The sequence below is a fragment of the Citrus clementina genome, unplaced genomic scaffold (genome assembly GCF_000493195.1).
Source record: "Citrus clementina cultivar Clemenules unplaced genomic scaffold, Citrus_clementina_v1.0 scaffold_8, whole genome shotgun sequence".
NCBI classification, from domain to species: Eukaryota; Viridiplantae; Streptophyta; class Magnoliopsida; order Sapindales; family Rutaceae; genus Citrus; species Citrus x clementina.
Window position 1 is genome coordinate 18251968 of NW_006262022.1, and position 17113 is coordinate 18269080.

General features: G+C 30.8%; 1 protein-coding gene and 1 non-coding gene across 2 annotated transcripts; both read left to right on the plus strand.

Annotated features, from left to right (window-relative positions):
• Nucleotides 1-2197: 2197 nt before the first annotated feature.
• Nucleotides 2198-2352, plus strand: LOC112096596. Its single transcript, XR_002904497.1, has one exon. It is a non-coding gene; the product is annotated as a U1 spliceosomal RNA (small nuclear RNA).
• Nucleotides 2353-8570: 6218 nt separating this feature from the next.
• On the plus strand, nucleotides 8571-12391 carry LOC18035257 (GTPase LSG1-1). The gene is made up of 6 exons (XM_006424018.2): nucleotides 8571-8779; nucleotides 8892-9080; nucleotides 9173-9266; nucleotides 9838-9894; nucleotides 10578-10657; nucleotides 10732-12391. The coding sequence occupies exons 1-6, from the start codon at nucleotides 8571-8573 to the stop codon at nucleotides 11870-11872; spliced, it is 1770 nt and encodes a 589-aa protein (XP_006424081.1). The 3' UTR covers nucleotides 11873-12391.
• Nucleotides 12392-17113: the final 4722 nt, after the last annotated feature.

A 17113-nucleotide genomic window follows, 5' to 3' on the forward strand; every position in this document is an offset into this window, starting at 1 on the left:
ATAAAATCTAAAATTGAGTATTTTTATGTGGATTTTTAAGCTACTGCTATAACTTTATAGTTTGAATTATATAATTTAAATTTTTATATATTATTGAAAGTACTCTTTTAATATTTGTGAGTTTAAATTTAAATCTCGTTTAAATCCCACAAGCAAGGGTGGCCAACGGGCCGTGCCAGCACGTTAAGCAATGGCCCACAAGGGCCTGGCACGACCAATGGTATGAGGGGCCCATGCCGTGCCCAAAAAAACCCATCAACTTTTTTTTCCTTTAAGCTCATATGTCCAGCGTGCCTAAAAGCTCACGTGTCTGACGAGCTTTATTAAGGCCCACGTGCCTGTCGTGTTTTTTTAAGCCCATCAGCTTAATAATAATAATTTTATTAAGAGAACAATTAACATTTTATTATTAATTTATCAGAATTTCACGACTATATATTTAATTTCACAATAACCAATCATAATACAACAATACATAAATTTAATTTCATATATCATAATAATGATTAATTAAAATTACAATTACAATCCTGGAATAACAATTACAAGAAGTCACAACTACGAGATATCAATTATAACAAATCACAGGTCACAACTTATCATAAAATATTTCATTCATAATTTTTTTTGTGTATAAATACAAAAAATATTTCATTATGAAATATATCTCCATTAACTCTTAACTAAGTTATGATTTCATAAATGAAATATTAATTTTGTAAAAATTTTTATTTATCATTTATAAAATCATTATATTTATAATTTCATTTATTAAAATCATGATATTTATTTATTCATTTAACAATTATTTTTTTGATAACCCTTTCATCAGGTTACCCGCCTTTTGTTTAATATATTCATTGGACCGTTGCACCTGTACTCTATTTCAGCTTAACTTCGTTCCCATTCGTTGGATTTAAAAATCGCATATCTAATGATCCAAAACGGCAGGTTGTTTGTTACAGAAAATGTAACATAGGCGCTGCCGTATATATGGGATAATGGTCCTCCACGATATTTACAGGCTTACACAGCTAGTTAGCCTCTAGTCTTTTGTCACTAATTATTACTTGTTAAAAAATCCATTGTTAATTTGTCATGAAAATAAATATGGTTTGCAGGAGATTAACACCTTTGTAATTTTCAGTTTTGCGATGGATAAGTTTTTTAAAATAAATTTTAGGCCATGTAGCATTAGTCAAAGATAATGGGTTTCGACTTTTGTGGACTATAAAACTCATTTACCTGAACTAGGTTTTGTATTAAATTTTATCAACTATTTTTATATATACTTCATTAATTTAAATCAATATATATACATTTGGCTACTTTTGGCGATCTTTGCTTTTGGTATTGGCTCTACCAACAGATGCCAAAACTAATCTCATGCTTTCTATATTTAAAACTTATAAGTTTCAAATCTACACAAAGAGTAAATTTTAATACAGAAATTAACTCTTAAAAAACTCATATGCTATCATAGATCAAGATTTTGATGGAAATAAAATCACCACATATTTACAATTCTACGAGCAATATTAGGCATCCTAATATGAAAGTCTAAATTTGAATCTCAACTGATGTGATATTCATTCATCCAATAGTGATTAAGCAGTTTTATAAAATATGAAATCCATCATTCAATAAATAAGTGACGCATGCATTGGGGCTTAACTCAGGACTTAAATGTTAGAATCCTTAACTTTATTGATAATATGATAGAAATAAAACTACCAAAAGTCTATGTATTTGGGTGGAAACTGGAAATAGAATACTTTCACACAAAAGTTAAAACTAAAAGAAAGTACTAAGATAGAAAAGTGGGTGTTAGCCGGAGAGGAAGTATAAGCTTCCTCCCCGCTGAAGTATACAGATGCTTTTGCTGTGAAGCAAAGATGAGCACAGAGAGAGACGGAAAGATAAAAGTAGCTTCTACTTCTTATAAGATTCCACTTAATTTTGCACAAATAACTATCATGCAACTAATCCAAATAAGTGAAGCTCTCAAGGACGAATATACCAATAAAAAATAATGTTTTTTTTTTCACTGCAATATGAAGACATCATTGCTGGTTTGACTTAATAAAGTTTAAAGCAGTCAAGTACAAGGATTCGAACAAAGTCCTACATGGAATATAAACCAACAGAAATTGCCATAAACAGCATATAAATAACGACCTTCGAGCTATGATAAAACTCACTCACCTGGACGGGGTGTATGAGTGATCAATGAGGGTCATGATCCAGAACTGTCCTGCATTGCAATTCTTGGAGGGATGCCCCAAGGTCTTCTCAAGCTAGGAGAGCCTACCTTGTAATTTGTTGTATGGAATGCGGGCCCAGCTAATTCTGCACAAAAAATTATTTCTAGGGCTTTTGACCTGATTATAATAATAAGTAGTTGCGTAAACATCTTTGCATGCATGCATTCTAGAACCATTAGTGATTGGCGAAGAACCCGCGAACTCTGTCGTTTGGAAATATTACCGACTGGTATTTATTTGCTTTGTCCTCCCGTTTCCAAACAAGAAGCCGCCGGCTTTCAAAAAAAAAAAAAAAAAAACAAGAAGCTGCCTTAATTTAAGGTAGAATTTTTTATATTTTGCTAGTGCAAATTGACCTAAAAATTAATAAATGTCAGCAATCAGCATGTTATGAATTGGAAATGCAATTGATGACAAGAAATAAGAAACACGAAACCATCCGAACAAATCTTGAGACACTTTAAGTTAATTAGCCAAAGTATTAGCAGCATCATTACTCCCTATGATACCATTACATATAATGTCGAGTTATATTGTGACGTATTATATCTTTAGTGATTTATCAATGATTAAGATTAAACCTCATACTTGTACAATTCCAGATCAAGAGCATAATATAAGTGCATAATCACAACATGCACTTACAAATTAAAACCAAGCGTTACTAGTAATATATTGTGTGTGGTTCCGTGCATGCATGCATGCATATTGAACTCATTATGGATGACTGCCAAGAGGTGCCTATGGAGACGGCGGCGAAGGCAATAGACAATCTTTGATGTGACCTGCTGTATGATCAATGGGTGGATATTTACGAAGAAGCAATATGCAGCGGCACATGTACAACGCTACAAGAAACAATAGCTGCTTCATCTCCTCTTCTCTCTCAATTCTATAGATCCTTTAATTACTTCAATTTTACAGTATCCGCTGGCTCGCCGTCTCTTCGAGATCGTGCAAATTTGAAGTTATATATAGATGTTTATATAGGCCGTTTAATTGCATCCAGCCATCCATGCGTTCCATTCAAAAGCATGGAACACAAATCTAGATATTTTGGCTGAAATTCCAACCCAAAAATAACGCTGAGTACAAGAAATGTTGGAAATTGCGGCTACTTTTGGTATTGTACCACTGTTCTACGAAATAAAAGTTAATTAATGATGTTATGATAATTTTGATAAAATAATAAAAGATCAAACAAGTGCATATAGTATAAAATCACCTTAGTTTCTGCAACAAGTATTCACTAAACACTTTAAAAATACAGTTTAATAGTTTTAAATTAAGTGATCTATCTAAATCTAAACTCTCTTGAATTTTTAAAAATACTATGTCATGTACCTTTTGGTAATAGTACATAGTACATGGGTATATGATTTAACTCTTTTTTATTTTTTTATAAGTTATTATCAATCACCACTTGAATTTTTGTTCAGTTTAGATCAGATCATGAAAGAATCATCATGCAACGATAACTCCTCAATGACACTATAACATATGGGTTGGTATTTCATAATACCAATATCTTAACCTTATAGTGGTAACAAACTCATCAAATGAACGCCCACGCCCATGAGTCCAAGACCAAATTGAGGATCCCATTTCATAAACTTCTTGCAAAGTGATTAATAATGCAACCTAATGCTACTTTTTATTATACTGCCAAAATTAATTGTATTACTTTATGTAATACAATGTAGTATACAAACAACATGTCAAAAGCGACTTCAATGTCTAAAAGATGTTAGAGAGCTTTAAGGTATGTTTAGTATTACTGTTCAAACAGTGGTTTTGCACATTTATTCTAGGAAAATGACTTTTGTGTTCTTATGGTGTGTTTACTTGTGAGTTTGGGGAATGGAAATGAAACCTATATTTACTTAGCAAAATGTAATTTGGGAATGAGAATAAAATATGTGGGTCCCACACAATTTGAGAATTAAGGAATGAGAATCTCATTCTTATGGGAGAGTTGGGAATGAAAATGTGGGAATGTGAATGAAACATAAATTTACTTTTCTATCCTTCTAACTTTTTCATACTTCCTAAATTACCCTTATTCAAATCACAAATAATTTTATTATTTTAAATGTCATTAATAATAATAATAATTATTATTATTATTATTATTATTAAATTTTATTAACTTTATTATTATTATTTTCATTATTAACAATAAAAATAATGATAAAAATAATAATTAATTTATCATTATTAACAATATTATCCTTATTGTTGTTATTATTATTATTAATTAATAATAACTAAAATAATAAAGTTAATAAAATTTAATTTTAATAATAATAATAATAATAATAATAATAAATGTTAATAATGATAATATTAATAAAAATAGTAATAACAATAATAAATAATAATTAAAATAATAAAGTTAATAATAATAATAAATGTTAATAATGATAATATTAATAAAAATAATATTAACAATAATTAATAGTAACTAAAATAATAAAGTTAATAATAATAATAATAATAATAATAATAATAATAAAATGTTAATAATGATAATATTAATAAAAATAATATTAACAATAATTAATAGTAACTAAAATAATAAAGTTAATAATAATAATAATAATAATAATAATAATAATAATAATAAAATGTTAATAATGATAATATTAATAAAAATAATATTAACAATAATTAATAATAACTAAAATAATAAAGTTAATAAATTTTAGTAATAATAACAACAAAAACAATAATGATAATATTGTTAATGATGATAAATTAATTATTTTTATTAATTATTAATACTATGGGTATTTTGGTAAATTGATTCTCATTCTCATTCCTCATTTCATTTGTTTTGCCAAGTAAACACATCAATGACATTCTAGCACATTCACATTCCTATTTATTTTTGCCAAATAGACATTGAAATCACATTCCCATTCCTCATTCTCATTCCATCATATTCCCATTCACATGAAGTAAACGTACCATTAAAGTAATGCTCTTTCACTATTCAGTGCTTGCCACATGAATGTAAATATTATCGTGATTGATTGAAGCATACATATTAGTATGTTACAAGAAAAGAATGAAAAAGTAGCACGCAAGACTTCTCATTCTTGAAGCATTTTGGCTTTTGCAAATGACACGTGCTGCCCACATACATAAACACACAACAAATGTATCCTATAAAATTTGAGGGTAGTTTTGGAAATCAGAAACTTATGTGTCTTTCTGGGCTTTTTTGGGCCAAAAATATTTTACCTCAAAATTTGGAAGAGTCAAGCTTCCAACACCTCTTTAACATTTGTTTTTTTTTTCCCTTAAAAGTTAAAACATCCTATTTTCATTTATGAAATACAAACTTAAATGTTAAATTAACATCTTTCCATAAAATTTAACCCTTAAAAAAAGTAATTTTTCTATTTATAAAATATATATACAAATCCTAAATTTTTTAATAATTTTCATTTTTTATATAATTTCTATCTCTATAAATCTAAACTCTTAAAATCTTTTTAAAATATATATGAGATAGGGGTAAAATATTTGTTAAAATAATAACTTATTTAAGTGGTTAAATAAGGTACATGTTTAATATAACTTATCTAATGGTTATAAGTACTTATTTAATTCCATAAACTCTTTTTAATTTTTTTTGTTGTTTAGTTGTTTTTACAGTAAAATTTTTAAAAATTAAATAAGATATTTTACCTCCATTAGTAAAATTTTAAATTTTAGACTTTTGAGAGTAGAGGTTGAAAAGTTTATTTAAAATGTTAAGATATTTAAAATAAACTTATTTGATAATCTTATTTTATTTTTTTATAATTTAACTTTAAAAAAACTTGTCTATTAAAATAATCTTATAATTTTTAATAAAAGCTCTCATTGATAACTAAATAATTAATTTTTTTTTTGAAAATTCTACTAATAAAAGTTCTATTTAAATAAATTTTATTTGAAAAGTAATGCGAAAGTGGATGAAATTCTATTTAAATTAAGAAAGGAAAATGATGTTTGCCCCGGGTCAAACCCCAAAACCGCATCAAACGACGCCGTTTCGTCCATCATTTTTTTTTATTCGTTTTGAAACGACATCGTTTCTGTTTCTATTTTTTTTTCTTTGTTTTGATTTCTTCTTTTTCTTCGTTCAACCCAACTGCAGACCCCTTGCTTCTTCCTCTTTGTTCTCTTAATGACAATGTTTCTGCTTTAATTTTTTTTTCTTTGAATGAGATATTCCGGGCTGCATCTCAACCGTGCCTTGAATGTAAAGTCAATCAGGAGACCATAAGAAAATGAGGTGGTAGGAAATCAGTGGGTTCTGGAGATCTTGATGATATAGGCTTCCATATCTCTACTTCTGTAAAGTATCTCCTCATTTCAGCATTCCTTACTTCAAGAAACCATGCCACTTTGGATGCTTCACTTTTTTATTCAATTGGGATTTCTGATAGTCACAAACGAAAAAGGAAGTGAGTGTTGTGACAATCTGTTCCAAATCTATGTCATATTAGCTCTACAATCAAGCTGTGATGCTACTTATTCATGTGTTAGGATGTTCCTCACAAATTTATCAAGTTGTGGAAAGGGCAACTGGGTTCTGTGGAAGTTTTTGATCGATGAAGGAAATGGCTTTTGCTTTGCCATTTACTCTAAGCCCTAAACGTCGTCGTTTCATGATAAATAAAAACAAAAGAAAATTATGGACGAAACAGCGTCGTTTGACGCAGTTTCGAGATTTGACCCGGGACAAACATCAGCACTCATTAAGAAATAAATTAACTTAACATTAGTTATTAAAATAATTTATGTGAAAAAAAAAAGTGTTTTACAAGTAGGGATGGCAAAAATCCCCACGGGGACGGGTACCCTCGGGGATTTTCCCCATTCGGGGAGGGTACGGGGATAATTTTATACCCAATTTGTTATTCGGGGAGGGGACGGGGAAAATTTTTTACCCAATTTTTTATTCGGGGAGGGGACGGGGATGAGGTGGAATCCCCATCCCCTACCCATTTCCCCATTTTAATTTTTATTTTTATTTTTATTTTTAAAATTACTAATAACTAAATAAAAAAATTATAAATATTGTTAAAAATAATAAATATTAAAATAGTTATATTATTAAACTTTTAAACTTAATTAACTAATTAAAGTCTTAAATTTTTAATCCAAACCACAATGATACAGGAGAGAGCTGCCTAATTATAATTTACAACAATTCTAATCCTAATTCGTATCCTACATTAGCTCGAATTGCTAGAGATATTTTGGCAATTCCAATTACAACAGTTGCTTCTGAATCAGCTTTTAGTACCGGTGGTAGAGTTGTGAGCTCACACCGTAACAAACTTCATCCAAGCACATTGGAGGCCTTAATGTGCTGTCAAAGTTGGTTACGAGCTTACAATAGCAGTATGAGTTTATTTTACATTGTAATTATATTATACAATTATTAATATTTGCGCTTATAAGTTACGTTACTTATATCATTTTCATTGTTTTAGGTTTGAAATCTGAGGCTAGCTCTCAATTTGCCACATTTCTCGAGGAAGAACAGGAGGAGCAGGAGGTAAATAGTTTTATTAAAAATATTAATTAAGTATCTACATTTATTTTATTGCCGATATAAAAATAATTTTTTTTCTTTTTATTGTAGGATAATGAAGATTGAGTCATTGACAAAGATAATTATTTTAATAATTTATATTTTGAATGTGACTTTGAAATGGATCAATATTAATGCAAGATATATTTTGAATTTTATTTTTATCTGAATTTTTTATTTTAATATGATTAATTTAAAATCGAAAAAAAAATGTATTAGACTATTAATTATTCGGGGACCGGGGACCCTCGGGGATCCCCTGTTATTATTCGGGGAGGGGATGGGGATTCACTTAAGCAATTCTGACGGGGACGGGGAGGGGACGGGGACATAACAAAATATCGGAGATGGGTATGGGGAGATTGGTACCCTCCCCTCCCCTCCCCATTGCCATCCCTACTTACAAGGTACTTTATGGGCTGTGAAAAAACGACCCAATTTGAAAACTAATAGCCCGAAATATGAAATAGAAACAAGGCAGTCCTAATATCAAAATTTTTAAACAAATTAGAAGGCTGCTGCTACATACATATTCAATAACCCTTTCTATTGCCACCGCCAAGAGTTTTGGCACTGATATTTGTTATAATAATATGCCCGGCAATTGTCATTCATCATCATCATCACTTTCTTTTAATCCCCTTTAGTATCTATTAGCCAGCAGCATATATAGCATCTGCTGATTAGGGTTTCATCATCAAAGCGACCAAATGGGGAAGAACGAAAAGACAGGACTCGGAAGAGCCCTAGTGAAGCACCACAATCACATGATCCAAGAAACCAAAGAAAAGGGCAAATTCTACAGGAAGCAACACAAGAAGGTTCTTGAATCCGTCACTGACGTCAACGACATCGATGCCGTCATTCAACAGGCGGAGGAAGCCGAGGCCTACCCCGTCCCTATCCCCCTCATCAATTTGTGAGTTCCCCCTTTTCTTTTCTTTTTTCTTTTTTCTTTTTTTCATTAATCCATAAATGAAATTATAAAGTTTAATCTAATTTTAATAATAATAATAATAATGGGTATTTAGAGATGAGGGGTCCAGGAGTAGTACCAGAGAGATGATGATGACGGCGGAGGAGAGGAAGGAGGAGGAAGCGTTGCACGCTGGCAACCTTAGAGTGCCACGTAGGCCGCCGTGGAATCCTTCAATGTCTGTGGAGGAGCTTGATGATAATGAGAGACAAGCTTTTTTAGCTTGGCGGCGGAGTCTTGCCAGGTTAGCTCTGTTTACAATCGGCTTTTTTTTTTTAATAATTGATTTTTAATTCTTATTTGTGTTTATGTGGAGTTGTGCTGTGTTTGGTTCAGGCTGGAGGAAAATGAGAAGCTTGTTCTTACTCCGTTTGAGAAGAATTTGGATATGTGGAGACAGCTTTGGCGGGTTCTTGAACGTAGTGACTTGGTAAAGCTTTTTTTCTGTTAATCGTGTTATGTTTACATTTTTCTTGCTGGACTGCTATCTTTAGTTATGTCAATATATGATTTTGAAAAAGCTTTGTTAACTCTATTCCTATCGGTGCTTCTTTAATTTCACTAGAGATTTTTTTAGATATTTGATATTGATATTGTGGGCTCTATTTTTGAACTTATATTCCCTAATTTTCCAAACCACATAGATCAGAAATGCAAATACTGGCTTAAATCTGATATTGTGTGCCTTATGCATTCATGTTTGTTTGTGGTCTAATTGATGTCCTACCTCTTTGAACTTTTTATTTGTATTGGATAATTAGAATTTCTGTTTCCTTGTGGTATTGTCTGGCTGAACTTCAACATTAGTGAACCTATATCTGTAAGGATAGTTTTTGGGTTTAGCAGTTTTTGAGTTAGCACCTGCTTTTGTTTGTTACTTGTCTGTATTCATAAAGTATTATTTCATCTATTGTTGTTATGCTTGTATTCACCACATTAATCTCTCCTTTTGTCTGATTTACATCATGATATTCTGGTCACATTGTGTATCCTTTTTTCAGATTGTGATGGTTGTTGATGCACGAGACCCCCTGTTCTACCGCTGCCCTGATCTTGAGGTAATGTGTTATTTCTTTTGTTATAAACGATATTCATCTTACTCATATTAACTTAAGGCTCTGTTTTGAGATTTGAATTCTCTTGGGCTTCATTAGTTTAGATGCACTGTGAATTAAAATGTTAAGTCTCTTCACTTGGAAAGATGTAACATTCTTTTTTTTTTTTTAATTTTGATTGGAAAACATGTAATATTTGAATTGTGAATTTTGTACACAGTTCTTGAACCCCCTCCCCCTAACCCCTCATTATTGGGTTAACCTTCAAAAAAACATCAATACTAATCATTTTCGACGAGCTATTGCATCTGATTTCGGGCTGAAGAAGGTTATTCATTGTCAGATGAAAAAAATTACTTTCTACCCCTTTGTGGGGAACGGAAAAATGAAAAAAGAAGGAATTAGGGAAAGATGGAAGGGACTTAATCTTTGGATCTCTTTTAATGACTATATTTGGAGTTATGTTTTCTTATTTATGTTTAGTTTAGAAATAATTTATTCCTTATTTTCTTATTTGACTTAAAAGCATATTCTGGTCTCTTATATGCTTTACTAAATAATATAAATTAAATCTTTTATTCTTGTATTCGAGGGAATTATCCATTCAAAAGTGATCATATATTTTTCTTATTATTTGCCACTATCATATAGTTACATCACTCAACATTGGGTATTATCTAATGCAGGCTTATGCACGAGAAATTGACAAGTATAAGAGAACACTGCTTTTGGTGAACAAGGCAGATCTCTTACCATTTTCTGTCAGGTGATTGTCTACATTACCAAGTCTGCCGCACTTCAATTCTGTGACCTCTTACATTGCCTTGGCTTTCATCGCAGGAAAAGATGGGCAAAGTACTTTAAGGATCATGATATCCTCTTTGTGTTCTGGTCAGCTAAAGCTGCCTCTGCAGCTCTAGAGGGTAAAGCAGTCAGTGACACTTGGAGGACACAGGATACCCAACAAAATATAGATGACCCTGAAACAAAAGTATATAGCAGAGAAGAGCTTTTGGCCCGTTTGCAGTATGAGGCAGAAGAGATAGTGAAAATGAGAAGGCAAGCAGGCTGCAGTAGCACAGGCAAATCAAATGTTCAGTCTGTTGATGAAAGTTTTGCAGGAAATGTAGCACCTAAGAATGTAATTGTGGGATTTGTGGGGTATCCTAATGTAGGGAAAAGCTCAACTATCAATGCTTTGGTCGGCCAGAAACGGACGGGTGTCACCTCTACCCCCGGAAAAACCAAGCATTTCCAAACATTGATAATCTCTGAAAAATTGGTCCTCTGTGACTGTCCTGGCTTGGTGTTCCCATCCTTCTCAATCTCTAGATATGATATGGTTGCTTCTGGAGTTCTGCCTATTGATCGGATGACTGAACACCGGCAAGCTGTCCAAGTTGTGGCCAATCGCGTCCCAAGACATGTCATTGAGAATGTCTACAAGATAAATCTACCAAAACCTAAGCCATATGAATCTCAGTCTCGGCCACCTTTGGCATTAGAACTTTTGAGGGCTTATTGTACTTCTCGTGGTTATGTTGCTTCAAGTGGACTGCCTGATGAAACTAGAGCAGCTCGCATAATTTTGAAGGATTTTATTGATGGGAAGCTGCCCCATTTTGAGATGCCTCCTGGAATGTCTCATGAGGAAGTTGGCATGGAAGATACTCAAGCATCCAGCTTGTTGGAATTGCATGAATCCGATGCATCTGATGCGGAAGAAGTTCCAGCAAATGGCGATAGAACAACACCTGTTCTCGAGCATGTGCTGGACGATCTTAGCTCATTTGACCTGGCCAATGGGCTTGCTTCAAAAAAGGTCAATGTTAAGAAGCCCAGTGCATCGCATAAACAACACAAGAAGCCTCAGAGGAAAAAGGATCGGTCATGGAGGGTTAGTAATGATGATGGTGATGGAATGCCTGTAGTAAGAGTCTTCGAAAAGTCAATGAATACAGGTCCTCTAAAGACTGGATGAGGCCCATATTTAGTAGCATTGATATTGCTCATGCCTTCTGGCTTGATCGTGCTTCTCCATCTTGCCATGTCATCTGCATATTTTGTTGGCATATTGGTACAGAGATTCGTACTCCGCTTGAAGAAAGCAGAGGATAAGGGCAAAGAAGGATATGTTCATACACCCAAAGTACTGACATTTGGGTGGAGTGCAAATATCATATTCAGAGGTAAATGAGTTTATGCATGTGTTAATTGCTGATTATGATCGCAAAATTCCATACCTATGGTATCAGTTATTGAATTCTTGTCTTTCATTAGTAGAGAATTGTGTTGTTATTTAAATCAAATCTCGATCTATACGCGCACATTGAATCCTACAGGTGTTGTATTACAATGTGACAGGATCTCGTACAGACATTTTTAAAAAGAAAAAAAATGGATCAAGTTTTTATGAGTGTGTTGCGAGTAGGCCAATTACCAATTGTAAGGTTATCATGAGTTGACAAGAATGACTTTTTTCAATATATTTTTAGACGAATGGGAGAATCATTGTCTTGTTATGCACAACATTGGAAATTTTGCAGAATCTTAAAAATTGAAGCAAACATTGTCCTGGGAACCTTTTAGTTAATAGCATTTGGCAACTTTTTTTCAAATGATTAAAAATGCTAAAACTTGGCCCGTCTACTTGGTTCTAGATATTCTTTTTTTTTTTTTAATGAGAACTATTGCTCATGATGACATTTATAATTATATATATATTGAGACCCGTTAACATCAATTCTAATATGGCACCGTTCAGAGTTTTAACCCTCTCAAATATTCGAGGGACGTCAGCTCCCATCCTGGGAGAAAGACTGCCTTCACCAAGCTCTGGGGCTCCAAGGAAGGAAATTTAAATTAAATCCATACAATGCGTCTGCGGAGGCTTGAACCACATTTGTGAGGGAGTGACTTTGGCCACTTGGGCTAAGCCCAAGTGGTTGGTTCTAGATATTCTTATTGACGAAAAATCCTACTAAAAAATATTCCAAACATAATCTTTTGAAGGTAAAAGCTCCTTAAAAGGCTGAATAAAAAAAAAAAAAACTTTTTTATGTGCAACTTCATTAACAACCAAGGTAAGAAAATCAGATTTGGGCTCAGCGCCGCACGTGTACTTTTTAAAAAACACAATTGGTAGTTATTAAATAATAATACATTGTAATTAGATTTTAACCGTATGTTATAAATGTACCTGCGATGGAAGTTATGAAAAAATGAGTACAATGTAACTAAGCATTATATCTAAATTTAAAAAAAATCTATAATTTATGAAGCCTGTAGCTGACATTCCTATAGGAAATAGATGTTGGGAACTTGGATTTACAAAACAAAATTAATGAAACGGTGGTCATTGATTGTTGGGAATGCGTAAATGCCAAGGTCAACCCTTCTCCCCCATGGAATAGATTTAATCTTGTTTGCTAATGAGGACTGCAACTGCCGTGAAAAAAGTTTTAGTTATAAAATAAAATTAATAGTGTATAGTAAATATAATTTTTAAATAATATTTTTGACAAAATAATAAAGACATACAATTAGTAGATCAAAGTAATTTTATTTTTAAATCGCAACAGTTGGTGTTTAACAAATATTTTATTGTTATACTAAATAAGACCTAAATATCTAAATTATAGCAACGAGTCATGCTATATATATTTTTTGGAATACTATTATACAGGACTGTTACTGATATTACATCAGATATTACATTTAATATTTACAAACAGATTATACAACTGAGACTTTTTTCGTGGCATGTACTCATCTGAAGCACTGCTCAAATTCTTTAAATCCTCTCTAATATTCGAGATCCGTCCACTCCACTCACATTTCGTGAGGGATAGACGGGCTCCACTTAATTATTTGATAATTGTGGGAAGACTTAAATTAACCTCCATCATGTTTTTATGGAGGCTCAAACTCTTACACTCAACATTGTAAGTGTAAGGATTCTCTCACTGGGCCAAAGGCCCATTGGTAGTCATGCTACTTTCAAAAGTGTAGAAAAAAAAATGTAATCAAATGTGAATTTTCATTATGATGAGCAACATTATTGTTTAATTATTTCACAGCCCAATGCAATTCTCCTTATATCACCTAATTATGGCACATGTATGAAAGGGTGATATGAAGGATTATAATATTTCTAAATTCACCATTTAATATGTACTATTTGATATTAAGATTAAACGGTTGTACCTTCAAAGTTACAGCATTAAAGTCATTAGTAAATACTAACTACTATAGCTTCAAAGATAAGTTAATTTGATCTATCATTTTTATAAAGAAAAAATCCATAATATATTTATAGCTTTTGTAAAAATTATTGCTTAAAAATCATATTTATTACACAAAATTCACTTTTATTTAATGGTTACAACCTTCTTCTTCTTTTTTCACAACAACTATAACTTAAAAATTACAATACCTCAAAATCAAATAGAGATGGCAAAAATCCAAGTCGGTCCCAGGTATCGCAATGTTTGAATTTGAACCCAAAATATTTTTTGAACACTCGACTTGGGCATAAAAAATCGAGCATCAGGTCAGGCTTTTTTACCTAGGCCTATAAAAAATAGATTTTATGTTTTATATTTTTTAATTTATTTCACAATTTCATAAGTTTTTAATTTTATTTTAATGAAATTGGACTTGAAAATATGGACTTCAAATATATGTAATAGTTGGGCTAAATAAATGTAATTATTTTAACATTTTTTTATAAAATTTGAGTTTTCAGAGCAAACCTGAACTTATCAAGTAAAGCTCGACACTAATCCAGTCTTGTTCCCACTCGATATTAACCCAGCCCGCATCGCTCGATTATGAACAACTCAAATATTTTTGACATCACTAATATCAAATAGGGCCCAAGTAACCATTAAGTGAGCTACTATTTAAAGCTTCTGATACTACTCTTAAATGAGGTTGAGTAAGGCACATGCGGCATGTGTATAGGAATGGCAAAAAGGCTCGACCCAGTCTTTGGCTCAGTAGACCCGACCTTAACTTTTAGGGCTTCACCCTAAATTTAAAGGGTCAAGGGTTTAGTTAGGGTTCAAGGAATCGGGTTTCATTACATTCAATTCAGAGTTAGGGTTCTACCAAAAGCCCTGACCCGGTTCTTGATTCTTAAATTAATTTTTAAAATAAAAAAATAATACTTAAAAGTTATTCAAAAATACACACACCATAAACGTAATTACAACTACACCTTAAGTATATTTATCTCTATATTGTATTAATTTTTTTTTGTATTTGATTTATTCACTTCTTGTTAGTTTGGTTAATTAGTTAATTTGGTTAGGTTGTTTCATGTTTTATTGTTATTAACCTAAATAAAAAGTAATTTACTAAATTGATTACAACCAATATAAAAATGAAACAATAATAAAGAATGAGGAATAAGAATTCTATTAAAAAAAAAATTAATAATGGTCGGGCTCATACAAGCTTGAGCCTGACCTTGAACCGATAAGAATTGGGCCAATCTCAACCCTTAATTTGAAGAGTCGGACTTTTTAACTATTTATTATAGTCATAAGGCCGAGCTAGAACTTGACATAGCCTGAGCCCAATCCCGCCCATTGCCAAGAATGCATGGGGATATTTTTGGGCTTCTCTGATAGACCTTCGAACTTAAGTTAATGGACTTTGAGGGAAATTTCCTTCTTTTTTTTCATTAATTTTAGCAAGCACGATTTTCAAACAGCAACAGTTTTCTATAGTATGCTTTTCTAAGTCGGGAAACATTTATACTGTGTTTATTAAACTGAAATCGGAATGAATATGAATGGGAATTGGTTGAAATGAGAATAGAGAATGAGAATCAAAATAAATTGTTTACTTGAACTGTAGGAATCGAAATTGGAATGAACTGGATTGCTATAAATGTGTTTACTTTGTCTTGGAATCGGAATCGGAATGAGTTAGATTGTAATAAATTACTAAAAAGTACTTAATGAATTATTGTCATAATTATTATTTTATATATTTTATTATAGTGATTATTTATTCGAACACTATTATTATTATTAATTATTGTCAATAATATATTGATATATTAATTAATTATATTAATTATATAATATATTAATTAGTAATATTAATATTACTTATTTAATTATAACAATATATTAATTTTTGTGAATATTTATTCAAAAACTATAATTATTAATATGTAGTTGTTAATAATGTATTTAGATATTAATTAATAGTAATAATTATATTAATTAATTAATAATATATGAATTAATTATATTAATGATTATTATGATAGTATATTAATTAATTAATAATAATAATAATATATTAATTATTGTGATTATTTATTCAAAAACTATTATTATTACTATACTAGAAAATATAACCGCGTTTCACGCGGCTTTGAAAAAGAATTTAGCATTATCCTTTTTTCTAACTTTACACTTGATAAAACTGATAAAAAATATGAATTGATTTTTTTTTTAAGATGAGGCAGTCTTATAAAAAATAAAAAAAAAATTATTAACCAGCAATACAAATAAAGAAGCAACATAAGATAAAAAATAAAATGAGAGAATATATTATAAAGTGATTTTATTCATTCTAATTGTGTGCGTACAAAACAAAAAGATGAGCTCTCATTTTATAGTTACATAATCACTCCATGAAATTAATGAAAAATTATGGATTATAATTTCTTGTGAGATAATGGGAGTTATAGGGAAGCTAAAGGTTGCTAATGAGAGATAGTGGGGAGACTAAGAGATATATGTTATGAACATCTACATTTATTTTAATAAATTCATAACACTCCTCCTTGAATGTTTATTACAAAGAATATGTCTCATTAAAATCTTTACATAATTGTTATTGTGTAATAACAATCAAATTAATTATGAGAAGATGAAAAGCCAAATCTAAAAGAAAATTTCTCTATTTATTAGATAATAGAAAATATACAAAGATGAAAAATGATAATGCCACATCACCTTCTCAAGTCCCAGCTTTATATATATATATAGATTATTGCTAATGATGTATTAATATATTAATTAATAGTAATAATTATATATACTAATTATTAATAATAATATATGAATAAATTATAATAATTATATTAATTATTATTATTAATTATAGTTTTTATATTAATTAATAGTAATAATTATTCCAATTAATTAATGAAATTATAGAATTTATTATAAAAACTATATTAATAATTATTATATTA

What these genes read in the sequence shown, in the direction of transcription:
- LOC18035257 (XM_006424018.2), top strand. Translation starts at nt 8,571, where the DNA reads ATGGGGAAGAACGAAAAGACAGGACTCGGAAGAGCCCTAGTGAAGCAC. An exon ending in TGGCGGCGGAGTCTTGCCAG is followed by an intron (nt 9,081 to 9,172) that starts GTTAGCTCTGTT and finishes TGTTTGGTTCAG; the next exon opens with GCTGGAGGAAAATGAGAAGC. An exon ending in TTCTTGAACGTAGTGACTTG is followed by an intron (nt 9,267 to 9,837) that starts GTAAAGCTTTTT and finishes TCCTTTTTTCAG; the next exon opens with ATTGTGATGGTTGTTGATGC.